General features: G+C 36.9%; 1 protein-coding gene across 1 annotated transcript in view; it reads right to left on the bottom strand.

Annotated features, from left to right (window-relative positions):
* Nucleotides 1-18,712, bottom strand: part of DMD (dystrophin) — a 2,235,978-nt gene that overhangs the window by 1,266,489 nt on the left and 950,777 nt on the right. Inside the window, exon 42 of the mRNA XM_052663429.1 lies at nt 16,208-16,402. Coding sequence (XP_052519389.1) covers nt 16,208-16,402 — 195 coding nt within the window. The remainder of the gene's footprint in view (nt 1-16,207; nt 16,403-18,712) is intronic.

Raw genomic sequence — 18,712 nt, 5'->3', positions numbered from 1 at the left:
CTCAATTTAAGAAGAGAATCCATTTGGAATCTATAAGTGTCTTAAATGAACTAAAAAAGAGAAACTAGAGACTACAGACAATTGATTTAGGAAACCAAACAAGGGACCTATTTGCCAGCTAATCAGGCTGAGATAAAGGCCTCAAGTAACTCCTAATTTAATGAGGTTCTGTTCTCTATCATAACGTGCACATTTCTGATTTTTGTTTTTTCTTCCATTTAGTATAAAGTGACAACTACTTCCTTGCTGTCAGAATGTTTCATTACAAAGCATGCCTTTTCCCACATAAATGTTAAATCTATTTATATGAATGTCAAACAAGATACTGAAGAAACTGGGCTGGGCTAGAGCAGGAGATACTGAGAGCTGATAAACTGAACATATTAGTAAGCATTTCTGATGACAATAAACTCAAACAAGAACTTAGTGAATTTTTAATGTGTCCTCTTACGGCAAGTTATTTGCTTCATATTTACTCTGAAAAGTGCCTGTATGATTTCTATTTCTAAAAGTGCCATTTAAAATTCCTATCGCTGTCATGACTTCCATGTAGTCATGAAAATAAATGGGAATTTCACGCATAAACAACAGAGAATTCAGTTCAGCACTTGCACAAACTTTGGCACACAATCAAAAAATGAGAATGTCTCATACATGTAGTTATGCTTAGTCCTATTTTATACCAAGAAGTCAGCTCAGACACAGCTTCGTGAGTTTAAAACTCTGAGGAAAGGTTTTAAATAATTGTTCAATCGTAGGATGTGTATACAAACATTAATGTGAAATTTTGCCTTCTATTTTAAGGTTTGTAATAAAATATTTATAAATTATTTATAAAACATTTACTTAAAGTTTTGTCAGTGTTACTTCAGTAAGACTGTTTCCATAAGAAAAAAGAAAAGCTACTTAAAAATGGAAACCATAGAGTCTCAGATATATAACACAATAAGTAAAATAAAAGATAATATGAAATTGATTGTTGAGGGTATTTTCCCTGAAAAGTGACTTATATATTTCAATTATATTCTGGCTTGAAGTATATTGAACTTAATTTACAAATTATAAAATTGCTTTCTAGTGATTCTTCATCTTTTACGTCTCAGAATGACTTAATGTGAGCAGATGGCTATAAAACACCTGTGATTCACATTTTTTTTTTTTACTCTATTTACTTCCTGGAGAAAATTTCTATTTGGTTCACTAATAGCTTCTTGATCGCATCTTTTTCCTGCCTCTGCAGCATTCAGCACTGTTAAATATGGCCTTTACCACACAGCCCTGGCCTCTGTCGTTTTACCAAGTTCTGCTAGGCCTCAGGTTTCTCTCCACTTCTCTGAGAGCTGCAGGTCTGTCTTCATTCATTAACTCAACAAATATCTGTTGAAAATCTGCCATGTGCCTGTTATAGTCTATATACTGGGAATACAACAGTGAATCAGAAAGTCAAAGTCCTTTTTCTGTTAGCCCATAAGCACTTTGCTGTAGCTTTTAGCAGAGTCAATCATTCGACGGTTGAGTCCCTACATGTGCCAATGCCCCACTATTGGGACTATGAGCAGTGATTCTACGACACCATCTTGACATCTTGCCTATCCTGGTTTCCATCTCCACCAATAAGATCCATTTGTGTCCAAATGATATTTAGACCATGTGAGTGGCTGAGACTATCTACAGAGGTGGGGTTATAGGAAAGAGGGCTGGAAAGGGGACATCAGAAAAACCCATATTTTGTGAGCAAGTGTGGGAGAGTGATTCCTAAATTTTTATCTCTAACTGCAAAGACCTCTTGAACTTAACTTATTCTATATATCCAAGAGATAGTCAATATATTTCTTGATGTCCACATGGAAGTCTAATAAACATCTTAAACTTAATACATCAAAACCAAACTTTTTTTTTACTTTTATTTATTTATTTAGTTAGTTTTTTATTTTTTTAATTTTAAAATCTTTAATTCTTACATGCGTTCCCAAACATGAACCCCCCTCCCACTTCCCTCCCCATAACATCTCTGTGGGTCATTTATACTTAACCTTGTACCCTTCCTTGTTTGTCTTGCAATTTTCCACGTTATAATTAATGGCAAGTCCACTGTCTCAGCTGTTCATGCCAAAATTCTTAGTGTTATCCTTGAATCTTCTATCAACCCACATGCAATTGGCCACCAAATCCTATGAACTCTATAACTTGAGAATGTATTCAGAATTAGAAGCTCTCAGCACTCTGAACCAAACCATTATGTCCAGCTTGGATAGTTCAGAATACAGGTATAATAGGGTTGTTGTGGTGACAAGTTATTATAGCAAAAAATTTAGAATGTGTCCTGGCACATAATAAATAAGTGGTAGCTACTGCTGCTGCTGCTGCTAAGTCGCCTCAGTCACGTCCGACTCTGTGCGACCCCATAGACAGCAGCCCACCAGGCTCCCCCGTCCCTGGGATTCTCCAGGCAAGAACACTGGAGTGGGTTGCCATTTCCTTCTCCAATGCATGAAAGTGAAAAGTGAAAGCGAAGTCGCTCAGTCGTGTCCGACTCCTAGCGACCCCATGGACTGTAGCCCACCAGGCTCCTCCGCCCATGGGATTCTCCAGGCAAGAGTACTGGAGTGCGGTGCCATTGTCCAAATGTCACTTGTATTCAAAGCATGACTATTTCAAAGGCTTTCTCCTTAATAAAATTATTTCCAGTTTCTGCTGTCTACATTGATTTTTTGTTGTTGTTTAGCCGATAAGTTGTGTCTGACTCTTTTGTGACCCCATGGACTGTAGCCTGCCAGGCTCCTCTGTCCATGGGATTTCCTATGCAAGAATATTGGAGTGGGTTGCCATTTTGTTCTCCAGGGGATATTCCTGACCTAGGGATCAAATCCACGTCTCCTGCATTGGCAGGCAAGAGTTCTTTACCACTAAGCCATCTGGGAAGTCCACATTGCTTTCTACCTTTCACAACTTGAGGAACACTCATGCCTTATACTGGAGAAGGCGATGGCAACCCACTCCAGTAATTTTGCCTGGAGAATCCCATGGACGGAGGAGCCTGGTGGGCTGTAATCCATGGGGTCGCTAAGAGTTGGGCAGAACTAAGTGACTTCACTTTCACTTTTCACTTTCATGCATTGGAGAAGGAAATGGCAACCCACTCCAGTGTTCTTGCCTGGAGAATCCCAGGGACGGGGGAGCCTGGTGGGCTGCCGTCTATGGGGTCGCACAGAGTTGGACACAACAGAAGTGACTTAGCAGCAGCAGCAGCAGCAGCATGCCTTATACTAGGTATTTTGGCTGTATTATGTCTTTCCTACTTTTATTACTTTCTAACTTGTTTCTATAAGTCTGACCTGTGTATTCAATTAACATTACAAATTACCAGAGCACAGGGACCATATTTTCCATTTCTCTTTTAGAGAGTTAAAGACAGTATTCAGGCCTCACTATATATGTGTTCATTTGAAGTGAAAAGCTTAGTTGAAGCTCTGAATCTTAACCTGTTTATGAAAATCAATTTGAATGGAGCCATTGATCCTTTAAGGTTTGTTACATTGTTCTCGAACCATTGTGGACACACATGCAGGCCTGAACAGATATGAGTACTTTGGATTTCTCTCTGTTTATTCTGTTTTACTTTTATTGGTTATTTAGCTGTTAAGAATAAACAGTGGAGTAACAATCTCTACGTATTCCTGGCCGAGTTTCTCCATGGTTACCTCACAGTACCTGAGACATCTAACAATAGACAGAGTCCTTTTAGAATTATGCCTAGTTTCCCAGATGCCACAGGGCACCAACAAGAACAACAGCACCAAATGCAAAACCTGTACTCCACTGCTCCACCTGTTCCTCAAAGATGACAATTCCAGTCCATTAGTACCAACTAAACAGAAAGTGATTTTGTAAGTCCTTTTGTGATAGGTACATTTTGCATTAAGTTGCACACACTGTCAAAATCTTTTCAGAGAAAAATATCTTGAAAGAAAAATTGGCTCTTGCTAATAGTAAAAGAGAGTTGCATAGAAGCAAATGCTTTTGTCATCATTAAAAATTAGACATATGACATTCTATGTTTCTAAAATTTTTAGCACCAGGACATGCTTTTAAGTCTTGTATAACTGAGCAAAGCAAGGGCAGAGAGCTTTTACAGAGAAACACTCTATGGCAATACAGTAAGCCAGGGAAACGTGAAAACTGATTACTGCTGAGGGATGGGATTGGGAAATATGGACAAAATGCTTTTCTTTCCTTTTTTCACTTGATACTCCTTTATCCTATTGAAATATGCAATCATGAACATCTTATTATTTTGATATAGAACAAAAAATCCAGCATGTGTGATCAAGCAAGTTCATACAATTATTCAAGATGGAATGTAGTTAAATTTGTACAAATTAACACAAATGCCAGTACACTATTTGGGAAAAATAGGAAACAGATTTGGCAATACTTTGCACGTTTTATAAATGGTTAATGTTTTTGATATTGGGAGAACGTGCTTTCTATCATAGTATTTTATATTGGGATAGAAAAGCAAAACCATTGTTCCGTATAATTGTTCTGAATCTAAATGTACAAATTTAATAAAACCAACAAACAACAAAACAACACATGTTATGTGAGAGGGATCTTAACTCTTAACATCCTTTCATTATAAACCCTAGACATTTCCCTAATGGTGAGAACATTCTTTAATGTTTTGCCTCAGGTTTGGAAAATTCAATTTGGGAATTGGTAATAATTGGTATCCATTAATTAATTATGTGTGATTTACAACACAAAGTCCTTGATTTTTTCCTTGACTGTTTAACTATATGCACTAGAGTTCAGAAATAAGCAGATGTGGGTAAAAGTCACTGTAGTAGATTGAACTATATGCAATTGCCAAGGTTTGAATACTTTTACCCACATAATGCCAATTTATAAGGTTTAGTTTAATCTTATCAAAGTATCAACATGCTCATGATTACCATTTTAAGCAAGAAAATGGATACAGATCAGCTTTTTTAAATGGCAAAAGAAAAACAAGTTAAAAATTCAGAATTGCAAGGAAGAAAGAAAAACACTATTCATTAAACTATCCTTCATTTAGAGCTTCAGTGCTTTTGAATAGTTTAAGTAATAATTCTGAACTCAGAACAAAGGATTCTAAATTACTGAAATAGGATTAGGAAAAAAATGAATTTAGCGTATTTCATTGAAAATAAAACTCCACATATAACAGCAACAAAAAACAATCTAAAAAACAGCATCCTATTCTTGGTAAAAGCCATGTAGCATGGAAACTTGGAACAACTTAAAGTCTGCATCTTCAATATTAAATATTAAAATAAATATTTATTTGGACCTAAAATTAATAGGAGAATGAAAAGTTTTACCTGTGAATAAGTAACACGTAGCTTTGGAAATACAGTAAATATGATTGAAAGTAAATAAGATTCTTAACCAAAGTTTCTGTCGAGGCAAATATTTTTAGCTATGTGCATTCTCTTCGTGTAAACTGTTTTTTTTTTTTTTTTTTTTTTAACCGTTAGGCTACTTGCCAAATCTGGGAATAACTTTATGTATATTTTATGTTACCATTAACATTTTATTTAAAGCTTTTTTTTTTTTTTACTTAAAAATAATTTTATGTCTCACCACATCATTAAAGGCAATTTTTAAGGAGTATTTACTTGGAAATTTAATTTACAATAATTTTTCAGATTTTAGTTATATGATGAAGTAATGTGAGTTTTATAAAACTTAAAATTTATATAATTATTTACAAGAATCAGGGTCTTTTCCAGTGAGTCGGCTCTTTGCATCAGGTGGCCAAAATATTGGCACTTCAGCTTCAGTATCAGTACTTCCAACGAATATTCAGGGTTGATTTCCTTTAGTATTGACTAGTTTGATCTCATAATGTAAAGGAGGTTAATTTTGTTCCTTTTTTTAAAAAAAATTCTTGTCACTAGGAGGTTGATTAATACTCTGTCCTCTTCAGTCACAGACTTTATATCTGGATTTAACAGACTATCATCCATTCATTCATTCATTGAACAGATAGATATCCATCGAGTGCCTATTAAGTGTTAGGTACTGTCCCGCCTGATGGCTCGGTGGTAAGAAATCTGCCTGCCAATGCAGGAGATGCAGGTTTGATCTCTGGGTTGGGAAGACCCCCTGGAGAAGGAAATGGCAATCCACTCCAGTATTCTTGCCTGAGAAATCCCACGGACAGAGGAGCCTGGAGGGCTACAGTTCAGGGGATTGTAAAGAATCGCACGTGACAGTGACTAAACAATGACTGTACTAGGAGTTGCAGATACAGTGGTGAACAAGAAAAACAAGATTTTTTTTCCTAGTGGTTATGATTATGATGGATATCGGTTACCATAGGGAACAGGTCAAAAGGAGCAGATGGCTCGTTTGCACAGCATGCCAAATGGTAAAAATTGTATCTTTTGCAGCTGTTGATTCAGCATCACTGTCTTAATAAACGTAACACTGCAGTTAAACGTATATACGTACACAAATGCAAGTATATGTGTTTTTAGAGTTATAAAACCATGCATGATTGTTTTCACATTTTAAGAAGGCAGAAATAATAGCTTTAGGCAGTTTTAGATAACAAAAATGCCTTGAGACCCTTTGTAACTTGCCTAACAGAAGAGCACACAACTTTCATTTCTAAGGAAAAAGGATTAGAGAAACCCATTAGTAGCTATTGTGACAGCAGTCATTGGGGAGTATATCTATCTTAAAATTGAGAAAGAAAAATTGGAGCACCAAAGACTCAAACTCCAGTTCATTTTCACTCTCTGGAATTTGTCTTTATCCGACAGATGAAGGCAACATCCTATATAAATCTAATCCTTATCCATTTCATGTCCCATCTAGCTACCAGGCACTATGTTAATGACATACCAAACTGGGAAGGGTATTCAATCAAAAGGGATTAAAGTGCTTATTAATTAAATTTTTCTGAGCTTTAAAAGAAAATTTTTCAAAGTTTTATTTACAGGCTCTACAGTAAGTTGCCCTTTCAATTATTTTCCCTGCATTGTTTATGCTCCACATGTGAAAAACTGTTCCTAAATACAAGAACAGATTTTGGTTGAAACATTTTCCACAGGAAGATAGTGTCCTTCCATAAGTAATAAATCAATAATCATATATCATGGATCAAAAAAAAAGACATAATAGTTGGTCAAAGAACAGCTTCAATAGTTGAATAAAAGAAAAGCCTCCATACAACTTAATTGCCACTTCAAAACTTCTACCAACCTCATGAATTGTAAGCTCTAATGTAGAAGCTTCTGACTTCCAGAATTTATCAAATGGGGATTATCAAAATAGTCTTTCTAGGAGAATGGGAAGAGGCAGAGTGGGTCTTTAAGGTACATTTTAGCAGCTGCTGCTGCTGCTAAGTCGCTTCAGTCATGTTCGACTCTATGCAACTCCATAGACGGCAGCCCACCAGGCTCCCCCATCCCTGGGATTCTCCAGGCAAGAACACTGGAGTGGGTTGCCATTTCCTTCTCAGAGATGGGAGTAAATTGCTGCATGGGAGTAAAAGTAGGACAGCTGCTGGGCCTGATAAAATAATGGCTGGGAGAAAAGAATGAATAATTTCATATGAAAGAGAAACATGTAAAAAATACAAAGGGAAACTACCAAAGTATACATAAATATGAACTCTAATGCAGTAAATAGCTATAGTATCTTCACTATAAGAGAAGTGAAAACTGAGGTACTATATTAATGACTTAAGTATGAATCCAATTATAGCAAAGAGATTAATATTTGTAAAGTAGTTGACAAATATCAATAGCAAATCGATCAAGTGAAAAATAAACAGCAAATTAAATCAATCCCAAATCATAAAAGCAGCTGAAAAAAGGAAATATATAGCTGAATAAATGTGCTAGTTGAAAAACTTGAACATTCTTTAACACCATACACAATAATAAACTTAAAATGGATTAAAGACCTAAATGTTAAGACTGGATACTATAAAACTCTTAGAGGAAAACATAGGTGGAACACTCTGACATACATCACAACAATATCTTTTTGGATCCACCTCCTAGCGTAATAAAAATGAAAACAAAAATAAACAAATGGGACCTAATTAAACTTAAAATCTTTTGCACAGCAAAAGAAAACATAAGCAAAATGAAATGGCTATTGACAGAATAGGGGAAAATGTGTGCAAAGTGACCAATGAGGAATTAACCTCCAAAATATATAAACAGCTCATGTAGCTCAATAAAAACAACAAAAACAAATTTTAACAAAAGGCAGAAAATCTAAACAGACATTTCTCTAAACCACATGAAAAGATGTTCAGCATCACTAAATACTAGAGAAATGCAAATCAAAACTACAATGAGGAATCATCTCACACTGGTCAGAACAGCCATCATCAAAAAGTCTGTGAACAATAAATGCTGGAGAGGATATGGAGAAAAGGGAACCTTCCTACACTGATGGTGGAGATGTAAATTGGTATAGCCACTATGGAGAACAGTATGGAAGTTCCTTAAAACACTAAAAATAAAGCTATCATAAGATCCAACAATCCTACTCCTGGGCATATAACAAGAGAAAACCATAATCCAAAAAGATACATGCACCCCAATATTTACTGCAGCATTATTTACAACAGCAAGACATAGAAGCAATCTAAATGACCATCAAGAGAGGAATGGATAAAGAAGATGTGGTATATACTGATAGATATAATGGAATATGACTCAGCCATAAAAAGAATGAAATAATGCCATCTGCAGCAACATGTATGGACCTAGAGATTATAATAAGTGAAATAAACTGGACAGAGAAAGACAAATATATTGAGAGAGTCACTTCCTAGGCAGCTTGATAAAAAGTCCAGGGTCACTGAGGAGGAGAAAAGGGTCTGGGGCTCTCAAGGAGGAGATAAGGGTCGAAAATTCTCAAGGAGGAGGAAAGGATAAACATTTTTCCCTACATTCCTTAGTAAGGATTATATAACAATTATGTATCCTGCTTGAGGACATGTTTCTCCTTCCTGAAAACCTTCTGACTAATCCTGTTATCTTAAAGTGCATATTTTGGGAGTGGGTCTAGTAAGATCTTTACAACCTTGAGACATTATTTTGATTTACTGTAATAACTAATTAAAAAAGTATATAATTCCCTTGCTAAGACTAGTGAGGGGACCACTCTCCATCCCCCTTCTGATGTCTACGTCAGAAGCTTTCTCTGTTCCTTTTGATACTTTAATAAAGCTCTGCTACACAAAAGCTCTTGAGTGATCAAGCCTGGTCCCTGGCCCCGAAGCTAAATCATCTTCTTTGGAGATCACAAATCTGACATCATTCACCGTAAGCTATCAATATGATATCACTTAAATGTGGAATTTAAAAAATATGACACAAATGAACTCATTTACAAAACAGAAACAGACTCAACAGACTTTGAAAATAAACCTATGGTTATCAAAGAGGAAAGGTGGCTGCTGCTGCTGCTAAGTCGCTTCAGTCATGTCCGACTCTGTGCGACCCCATAGACGGCAGCCCACCAGGCTCCCCTGTCCCTGGGGTTCTCCAGGCAAGAACACTGGAGTGGGTTGCCATTTCCTTCTCCAATACATGAAAGTGAAAAGTGTAAGTGAAGTCGCTCAGTTGTGTCCAACTCTTAGCGACCCCATGGACTGCAACCCACCAGGCTTCTCCGTCCATGGGATTTTCCAAGCAAGAATACTGGAGTGGGGTGCCATTGCCTTCTCCGAGGAAAGGTGGGGGGAGGAATAAATTAGGAGTTTTGGATTAACATATACATACTACTATATATAAAATAGATAATCAATAAGGACCTACTTTAAAGCACAGGGAAGTCTATTCAAAATTTTGTAATAACATATACGAGAAAAGAATCTAAATATAGCTGAATCACTCTGCTGTATAGCTGAAACAGAACATTGTAAATAAACTCTACTCCAACATAAAATAAAAATTAAATAAAAATTGAAAAAGAAAATCTTGATTTTTCTGAGAAATCACAAAATGATTACATTATTCCAAATGTTATAGACCAAAAGATCAGCTCTTACAATATGGTAATACATTAATAGAAGTCATATTTTTCCATATACCAAACTATTTCATTAGATAATTTATGTAGAATTCAAAAAAAGCATTTGTAATCAAATTTCACTTTGACATTTTATATGCTCCATGATTATTTAATTTAAAATAATTACAATAATATTTTGCTGGAGTAGTAGTAGAAGTGGTGAAAAATCTAACCCTGTATCTAGCGTGGCCCTATATTACAATATACACAAAAACATTGATTATTTTATTTTCCCTCAGATATTTTGTTCTGATTTGTATATGCCATGCCTCCATCGATTATCTAATTCTCCTAATACCAAAATAGAAAACCGGTCAGTTTGCTCATGGCATTAGCTTTGTCTTCATTCAAGTGACTGCCATTATTAAATTTGTGGTTAAGTGTGATGAAACAGATTTCAAAGGAGAAGGATTTTGACCAGAGTAATAAGATCTCTGTTACCAGCACTGATGCGCCTACTTCACAGCAAGACTGGTGTAGAGAAGGCCACATTTTCGATGAGAAGGAATCTGACATTCCTAAGGGATCTTTCACTGAGTTCACAGGGACTCCTAAATTTTCCTGAGTCCAAACTCTGCTGAGAATGGGCTTTTATACAACCATGCTCAAGTTTTTGGTGAACACAGAAATAAACCTCTAAATTCCCTTTGAAAGCATTCTCAAATCTGAAAAATCTCTCCTTACCACCCAGGCCCAAGCTACTGGCAAACATTTTCCAACTGTCCTCCTTCTTTTTACCCTTGGTCTCCTACAGTTCCACTCTCAACAGGGCAGCCATTGTGATCTTTTTAAAGCATAAATCAGATTGTGTCACACTCATCTTCTCCAAAACCTACAATGGTGGCTATCTTACTCAGCAAGAACAGTAGTCTGCACAATGGTCCATCAGACCCTCCACAACCTGGATTCCCCACGACCTCTTTGATCTCATGCCCCGCTACCCTCCCCTGGATCATTCCGCTTCAGGCACTCCGGCTTCCCTGCTGTTCACTGATCAAGCTAGGCACACACCCAACACGTGGGCCTTTACACTGACCTACCTACCATGCCTGGACAGCAAGTCTGGCTGCAAGGCTGACTCTCTTCCTTCTCCAAATCTTTGCTCAAAAGCCCTTTCTGCCTTATTTAAAATCACAATCCCATCTCTTGCCATTCTACCATCTCCTTCCCCTTCAATAGTTTTATACTCCCTTATTAAACTTCATTTTTTATAGCTTGTATCCTCTTTAACATACAGCATTTGCTTATTTATTATCTGCTTGTTTGGCTATGTTCTGTCTCTGCCATAACAAAAGCTGTAGTTGGGAGGAGTCCATCAGTTTCATTGACTGCTTTTTAAGCACTTAGAGCAACGCCTGTTATACGAGAAGAGCTTAACAAACACGTTTGAATGAGTGAATCCTCACTGCTTACCTTACTGGCTCGTCCCAATAACTCCTTTAAGGTCTCGAGGGTCCTGCCTAAAAGCTGAACCAGCCAAAGAAGACGGAATGACTTTGCTGCAGTTTTGGATTTTTCAGCTTATGTCAAGCTCTCCCCAGTGCTGCTGAGGTTGAATAAGGGCTGCCTTTACTTCTTGATCTTATCTAAACTTGACATTGGGCCCAACTGTCCTGTCAATATCTGTGAGCTTCCTCCATATGTCTACACTTCTTATCACTCCTTTGTATACCAAAGACATGAAACATTGTATTCACCTCAACCAGAGCATCTGTGCTATCAGTAGTTTAGATGAAACAACTGAAATGATGCATGTCTGACTTCTTTCTTTTCCTCCATTTCTTTTCCTTTTTCCACCTTCCTTTTCTCTTCTCTCCTCTTTCTTCCCTCCTCCCTCCCTTTCTCCCTCTTTCCTTCCCTCCCTCTCTTCCTTCCTCCCTTTTTCTCTTACTGAAGTATGGTTGATGTACAATACTATAATAGTTTAAGATGTATAATATAGTGATTCTATATTTTTACAGATTATATTCTATTTAAAATTACTATAAAATATTTGCTGCACTCTATAATATATCCTTGTAGCTATTTATTTTAAATATAGTAATTTGCACCCTTTAATCCCCTACTGCTACCTTGCCCTGCCCCCTTTCCCTCTCCCCACTAGTCACCACTAGTTTTTTCCCTGTATCTCTAACTGTGCTTCTGTTTTGTTACATTCATTTTTTTTTTATTTTTTAGATTTCACATATAAGCAACAACATACAATATTTGTCTTTTCCCGTGTGACTTATTTCTCTAAGCATAAGGCCAACAGGCGCATGAATGACGGATGCTTCTTTTTATAGCATCTTTTTAAACTGGCACAGATTCAATAAGAATTTGAATCCAGGACATTTTTTCTATAAACTGTCCATGCCAGATCTCAGTATTCTACCATGTTTTACCCAGATTCATCCTTGCTATACTCCATGTAATACCCTAGAAACCACTTCATGCAAGGTGGTTGCTTCGGTTTAAATCCTTGCTTGGCCGATACTAGTTGTGTCAACTTTGCCAAGTTACTTTATTTCATATTGCTTAAGTATCTTCATCTATAAGATGTGGATAATAACTTTAGATACTTCATAGATTCATGGGGAGTATTAGTTAATACATGTTAGTTATCAAGTACCTAAGCACTGAATACAAATGATCCTCATTACTGAAGAGGAGAAATTGTAGCTGTCATCCTTATTCTAACTCACACTCTTATTTTTGTCCTAATAATACACCTTTATTCATGCCAGGTCCCAAATGAGTAACTATGGCCTAATTAAGCATATAATTGATAATAATAGCGCTAACATAAGAATATTGTTTTTGTACATGTTTCTCATTCATCACTAGGTATACCTTAGCTGGGCTTCCCAGGTAGCACTAGCGGTAAAGAAGCTGCTTGCCAATGAAGGAGATGTGGGTTTGATCCCTGGGTTAGGAAGATACCCTGGAGGAGAGCATGGCAACCCATTCCAGTATTCTTGCCTGGAGAAACCCATGGACAGAGGAGACTGGTGGGCTACAGTCCATGGGGTTGAAAAGAGTCGTACATGACTGAAGTGACTTAGCACTACACATGCCTTAGCCAATGTGCATGCGAGCTCAGTTGCTTAGTTGTGTCTGATTCTTTGTGACCCCATTGCCAGGGTCCTCTATTCATAGAATTTTCCACACAAGAATACTGGAATGGGTTGATATTCCCTTTCCGGGGGAACTTCCTGACCCAGGAATCAACCCCATGTCTCCTGCTTGGCAGGTGGATTCTTCCCAGGTGAGCCACCAGGGAAGCTGTTTAGCTAGTGTAGCAATATTAAATGAAGATTTCCTTATGTAAATAGGTGTTTGTTTATCTGGTTAGTTCTTGTCAAAATGATTAGGTAGCCTTCTAATTCAATACACTTGTGGAAATCATATGTGCTGTATTATTTATACTTAGTTCAGAAAGTACTCATTTTAACTTATTGTACATTATTTATGTTGTATTGCACTTAAAAAATACGTATGTTAAATCACAGCACTACCTACTACAGTTCTGTAATTTGATTCATGCAAATCTGTCAGGAATAAAATCAACCACAATTTAATTTCAAACCTTCTCAACCAGCAGCTGTACAATTTATGCACTGCTTTTCTATTTTTACTACTAGATAATGACAATGATGAATGCCTTTAAGAGGAAATACATATTCATTGAAAAGACTGAGATCAAAACTATCCCCCTTCAAAAAGCCCATAAAGGTGAGAAGACCATTTGCTTGTGGCAGGAGACATAGTGAGAGTGAGATGGAATTATACCTCAAACTCCATCTAATGAGGATTCAACAATCTAGTTAGATTAAATCTACAATAATCCAGTTTTACAAATCATAGTAATCAATACCATCACAATCGGTATCAGCAATAATACTATTACATATATCTGCAAGAAAAAATAATTAGCTATGAGTGCAGCCGGGGGCCCATCCTTCTGAGTGTGCCAGGTTAAGAGGTATGAGGACAAAGACATTCAATTGTGAACAATTGTGAACTTAATAAGTTTAGGGTCACTGCTCTCCTGACCTGTCTGTCCATGAACATAGAAAGGAATGGATATTAGTTCATTAGCAGTGATTTACATGTTGAAGGACAATGATGAACTTACAAACTCTGCTGTCATGAGAAATCAGTTCATGTGAATTATGACAGGAAGGCTGGCAAGTCTCTTTCATCAATTGATTTGAGTTTCTTTCCTTCACTGTACCCATGAGCGATCTGACTTCTCCTTCAAAGAGAACAAGTAACAGCACCATACCAAATGGATGGAGGAGCTCCAGAGATTCATGCATCTCTTATTTTATTTTAAAGTATAATTTTTTAGCTTATTTGATATAATGCATGAAACTAAACTCAAGTCACTCAAGATATTGCTACTCTGATTTCGAAAACAAACAAATGGCTTCACCTATTTGTATAGTTAAGCAAATATGTGATACGGAATGAGATACCAAAAAATCATTTCGAGTAGAAAATCCTTTACCTGATAGGTGCTGTTGAGAGCAAACTTACTGTCTGTTTGTCATCTTACACTATCTGTACTGGAAAATACTAAGTTCTGGTTACACTAGAATGTTTCATTTTGAGTGTGAAATGTATGATCACAAAAATTATCTTTTTTTTACACATAGTAGAGACACAAACTATTATGTGTATTTTCTTGATGCTACATTCATCTTCAGACACTTTCCTCCCTTGGAATTCAGAAACTTAGAGTTGGTGCTATGAAAAAAAAGCTAGATTTGGCTGGAGGCTTTTGCCTGGTGATTTTAAATTAAGTATTTTACTGCTTTATATTCGATTACATTCCAAAAGTTGTGGTATGATACTGACACTAATCTGAAATGGAATCTATAAATTATAAGTGGAAAACAGAAAACTAAAACTATATATGTGAAAGTCACTCAGTCGTGTCCAACTCTTTGCGACCCCGTGAACTGTATAGCCCGCAAAGCTTCTCCATCCATGGAACTCTCCAGGCAAGAATACTGGAGTGGATTGCCTTTTCCTTCTCCAGAGGATCTTCCCGACCCAGGGATTGAACCCGGGTTTCCCACATTGGAGGCAGACGCTTTAACCTCTGAGCCACCAGGGAAGCCCAATACAACAGGTATAATTTAAAGTGAAAGTGAAGTCGCTCAGTCGTGTCCAACTCTTTGTGACCCCATGGACTGTAGCCTTCCAGGCTCCTCTGTCCATAGGATTTTCCAGGCAACAGTACTGGAGTGGATTGCCATTTCCTTCTCCAGGGGATCTTCCCAACCCAGAGACTGAACCCGGGTCTCTCGCATTGGAGACAGACGCTTTACCATCTGAGCCACCAGGGAAGTCCCTAAAGTGAAGAAAGTGAAAGTCACTCAGTCATGTCCCACTCTTTGCAACCCAATGGACTATAGAGTCCATGGAATTCTCTAGGCCTTCGAATACTGGAGTGGGTAGCCTTTCCCTTTTCCAGGGAATCTTCCCAACTCAGGGATCGAGCCCAAGTCTCCCACATTGCAGGCAGATTCTTTACCAGCTGAATCACAACAGAAGCCCAAGAATACTGGAGTGGGTAGCCTATCCCTTCTCCAGCGGATCTTCCCAACCGAGGAATCAAACCAGGGTCTCCTGCATTGCAGGCGGATTCTTTGCCAACTGAGCTATCAGGGAACCCCTATAATTTAAAATCTCATCTAATTTCCCTGTTCACAGAAAAAAGAAAGACAAGCAATGTATCAGTTGGAAATAAACTGTTTCTCTAGCAAGGCTTGTGTTTTAGTGAGTCCTTTCTGCCTTAAACAATAGTTTTGGGTTGGGGAAAAACAACGTTCAGGTTTTCCTGTATGCTGCAACAGAAAATCATGAAGCAACTTTTTGGCCAACTCAATATAAGGCATTATTATTTTGTGAGTTTCTTCGTTTTGGGAAGAAATAACACATTTATTTTAATTTACACTTCTCTTTCTTCACCAGATTTCTAAAGCTAACTCTCTCGCAAAGTGTTTTAAGATTTCCATATGGTAACTCAAAATGCCTTCAGTATACATATTTAAGTCAAATATTCTGGTCCAGTAATGATCAATGTAATGATCTTGTAAAAATCTGAATGGAAGTGCTTTGGTTTTACCTTCAGAGATTCCTCTTGTTTGAAGAGATCTTGAAAATCTTTAGCACAGAGGTCGGGAGCATTGAGAAGTTGTTCCACTTCTGAAAGGGCTTGTAGGACGTGAGTAATCTCAGTCAGGTAAGTAGAAGGCACATAAGAAATTTCCAAAGGCATATCTTCAGTCATCACCGTCACTGATTCTTCACGGACAGTGTGCTGGTATAGATATACAAAAGAACAATTCTTTTAGCTTCCTAATATTGAAAAGACCTTTACTGAATTCATACATAAATTCCAGTTTATAGCTGACAGAGGGCTGAAAAGTGGATAAAAACAATGCAATATGGTAACAAGGTTATCTATTATCATACCCTCTCTTTCAAGAAGCATTAGAGCATTTTATAATAAGAGATATGCACACATTAGCATCATGGATAAGAGAATGAAAGACCAACAGTCATAAGGTCACAAGAGGGATAGTTTTACCCCAAGAAACAAATAATCTTTACAACTTTTTTTTTTTTAATGCAATTCTAATTTGACTGGAAAACTAAGTATGGGGTGGGATGCAGTGGGGATTGGGGGCAGGTTCTACATCTGTGGTATTCATACCCAAGGGACTTTTTCTAAACTTTTTTCCCCTAATCTTGTTTGAGGTACAAGAGGGACAAGGTGGTTTTGGTTGGTAGCTGGCTTTCTATTAAGCAACTTTCTCCTCTAAATTCTCAGCATCAGCCCTTCTCTTTGATGCTAGTTTCTTGCTAAGTTAAACTGCAAAGTAGGGCCCTAGATAAGTAGGATTGAGAATGAAATTCACATTTTAATAAGAATTCCCCAAAACTCAAAGATCCAAGAGAAAACCTGCCTCTCTTCCTGCAACTGTGCTTCACTGCCTGCCATTCACGTGCTAGGAGAGGGACATTTGGGCCTCAGAGACTGTTTGGACTTGGTCAGAAATGCCTCTTTCTCTATTCTTTATAAGAGCAAGAAATAAACACTGTATGGCACACAAATGCAAAAAGATAAATGACCTTTGCTCTCTGTATACACTACAAGCAGAACAAATTTTGTAATTAAAAGTAGTTTCCCAATAACTTTGAGTTCATGGACTGCCATCTGCCTGGCGATGTGGTCAGCTGAAGGTTTCCAGTGGCAGGGTCTCTGGGAGAGTTCTGACGATAAGCAGGCTAACACAGTCACTTGTTACTGAACAGCCTTTATGAGGAGACCATCCTCATTTTTGCAGTAATGTAATTAAATGGAGTTTAGGATCCCAGACTGAGCATGCACAAGGATGAGTAAAAATATAAGCTGGTCTATTTATGTTTTCTTTTTGATCACTCAGGTCCAGGATTTTCGTACACATTTCTTAGATAATACAAAAACAAAATAATCCTAATTTAGATGGCTCATCTATTTATGACACTGCAAATTCATAGAATTACACAAATTAGCTGACATTACAAAATTGTATCTTTTACAAAGTTTGGTATCCTGCGTGTACCTTGGGCAAATATATGACGCTTATTCTTTCTTGATCAACAGAATGATAATTGAAATGCACTTATAATTTTAGATTTAAAATAACAGGATTTTGGGCTAGAGTTGGAAGATTTCATTCCTCCTATTGTCTTCATACATAGTATCTAGTCACCACAGACAAGAGAAGTTAAGTGATGAATATCAGCTGAAGAGCGGGAGCTAAGGGATGATCTTGTGAGCTTTTATGAGAAATAGAATATTTGGAAAATTGTCAACTCATTTTCAAGAAAATTCAGTTATACATTTTGAGTGTTATCATTTATTATAAATTCTAATAGATATAATAATTTTCAATACAGAGAGATATATCATAATTTTCATATACAATGAATGGAGATTCATTGTAACAGTAAACTAAGAGACTTGGGTATTTGGGGATTTAGTTTACTATCTATCCCTTAAAATACATTGTTCCTTTTGGCACAGTCATGCAGATCTATAATAAATAAACTATATATACTGAATACCTTTCAGTTTGGTTTTAATAAAAATTTCAGACAGTTATTAAAAAATCAGTGTAATTGGAAGTATCGTGTTCATTTTCTCTTTATGCAAAACCGTGCACTCATATTCAGATTTTGCCTTTTCATTTGAATTTCATTAACTCTACCTAGAATAATTATATCCCTCTGAATTCTGATGTGTACAAATCCTGTCTAACCTTTTGAAAATCAACTTGCTTTTGTTAATGTTCTTTACCACCTTATATCATTATAGATATTCATGCATCATTAGCAAGGAAGTGCTGTAGCCATACTAATTCACTTTATTCCCCTCTGTTCACATTCATTTCTAATGATATATACCCAAAAGAATACACTATGCTCATTTTCCCGGAATGAAAATCAAGAGATGTGGAAGAAAGCCCTAAAGTACCTATTTTTATTAGCAAATGGGAAGCTCAGTTGAAGTTTAAAAAGGGTTATTATAGGACAAAGTTATAATTTTTAACACCTAAAGTTGAGATGAAAACTGGTTTCAAAT

The sequence above is a fragment of the Budorcas taxicolor genome, chromosome X, assembly GCF_023091745.1.
Source record: "Budorcas taxicolor isolate Tak-1 chromosome X, Takin1.1, whole genome shotgun sequence".
Lineage (NCBI taxonomy): Eukaryota > Metazoa > Chordata > Mammalia > Artiodactyla > Bovidae > Budorcas > Budorcas taxicolor.
Note: the sequence above shows the minus strand (reverse complement) of the source record. Positions and strands in the feature narration are given on the sequence as shown.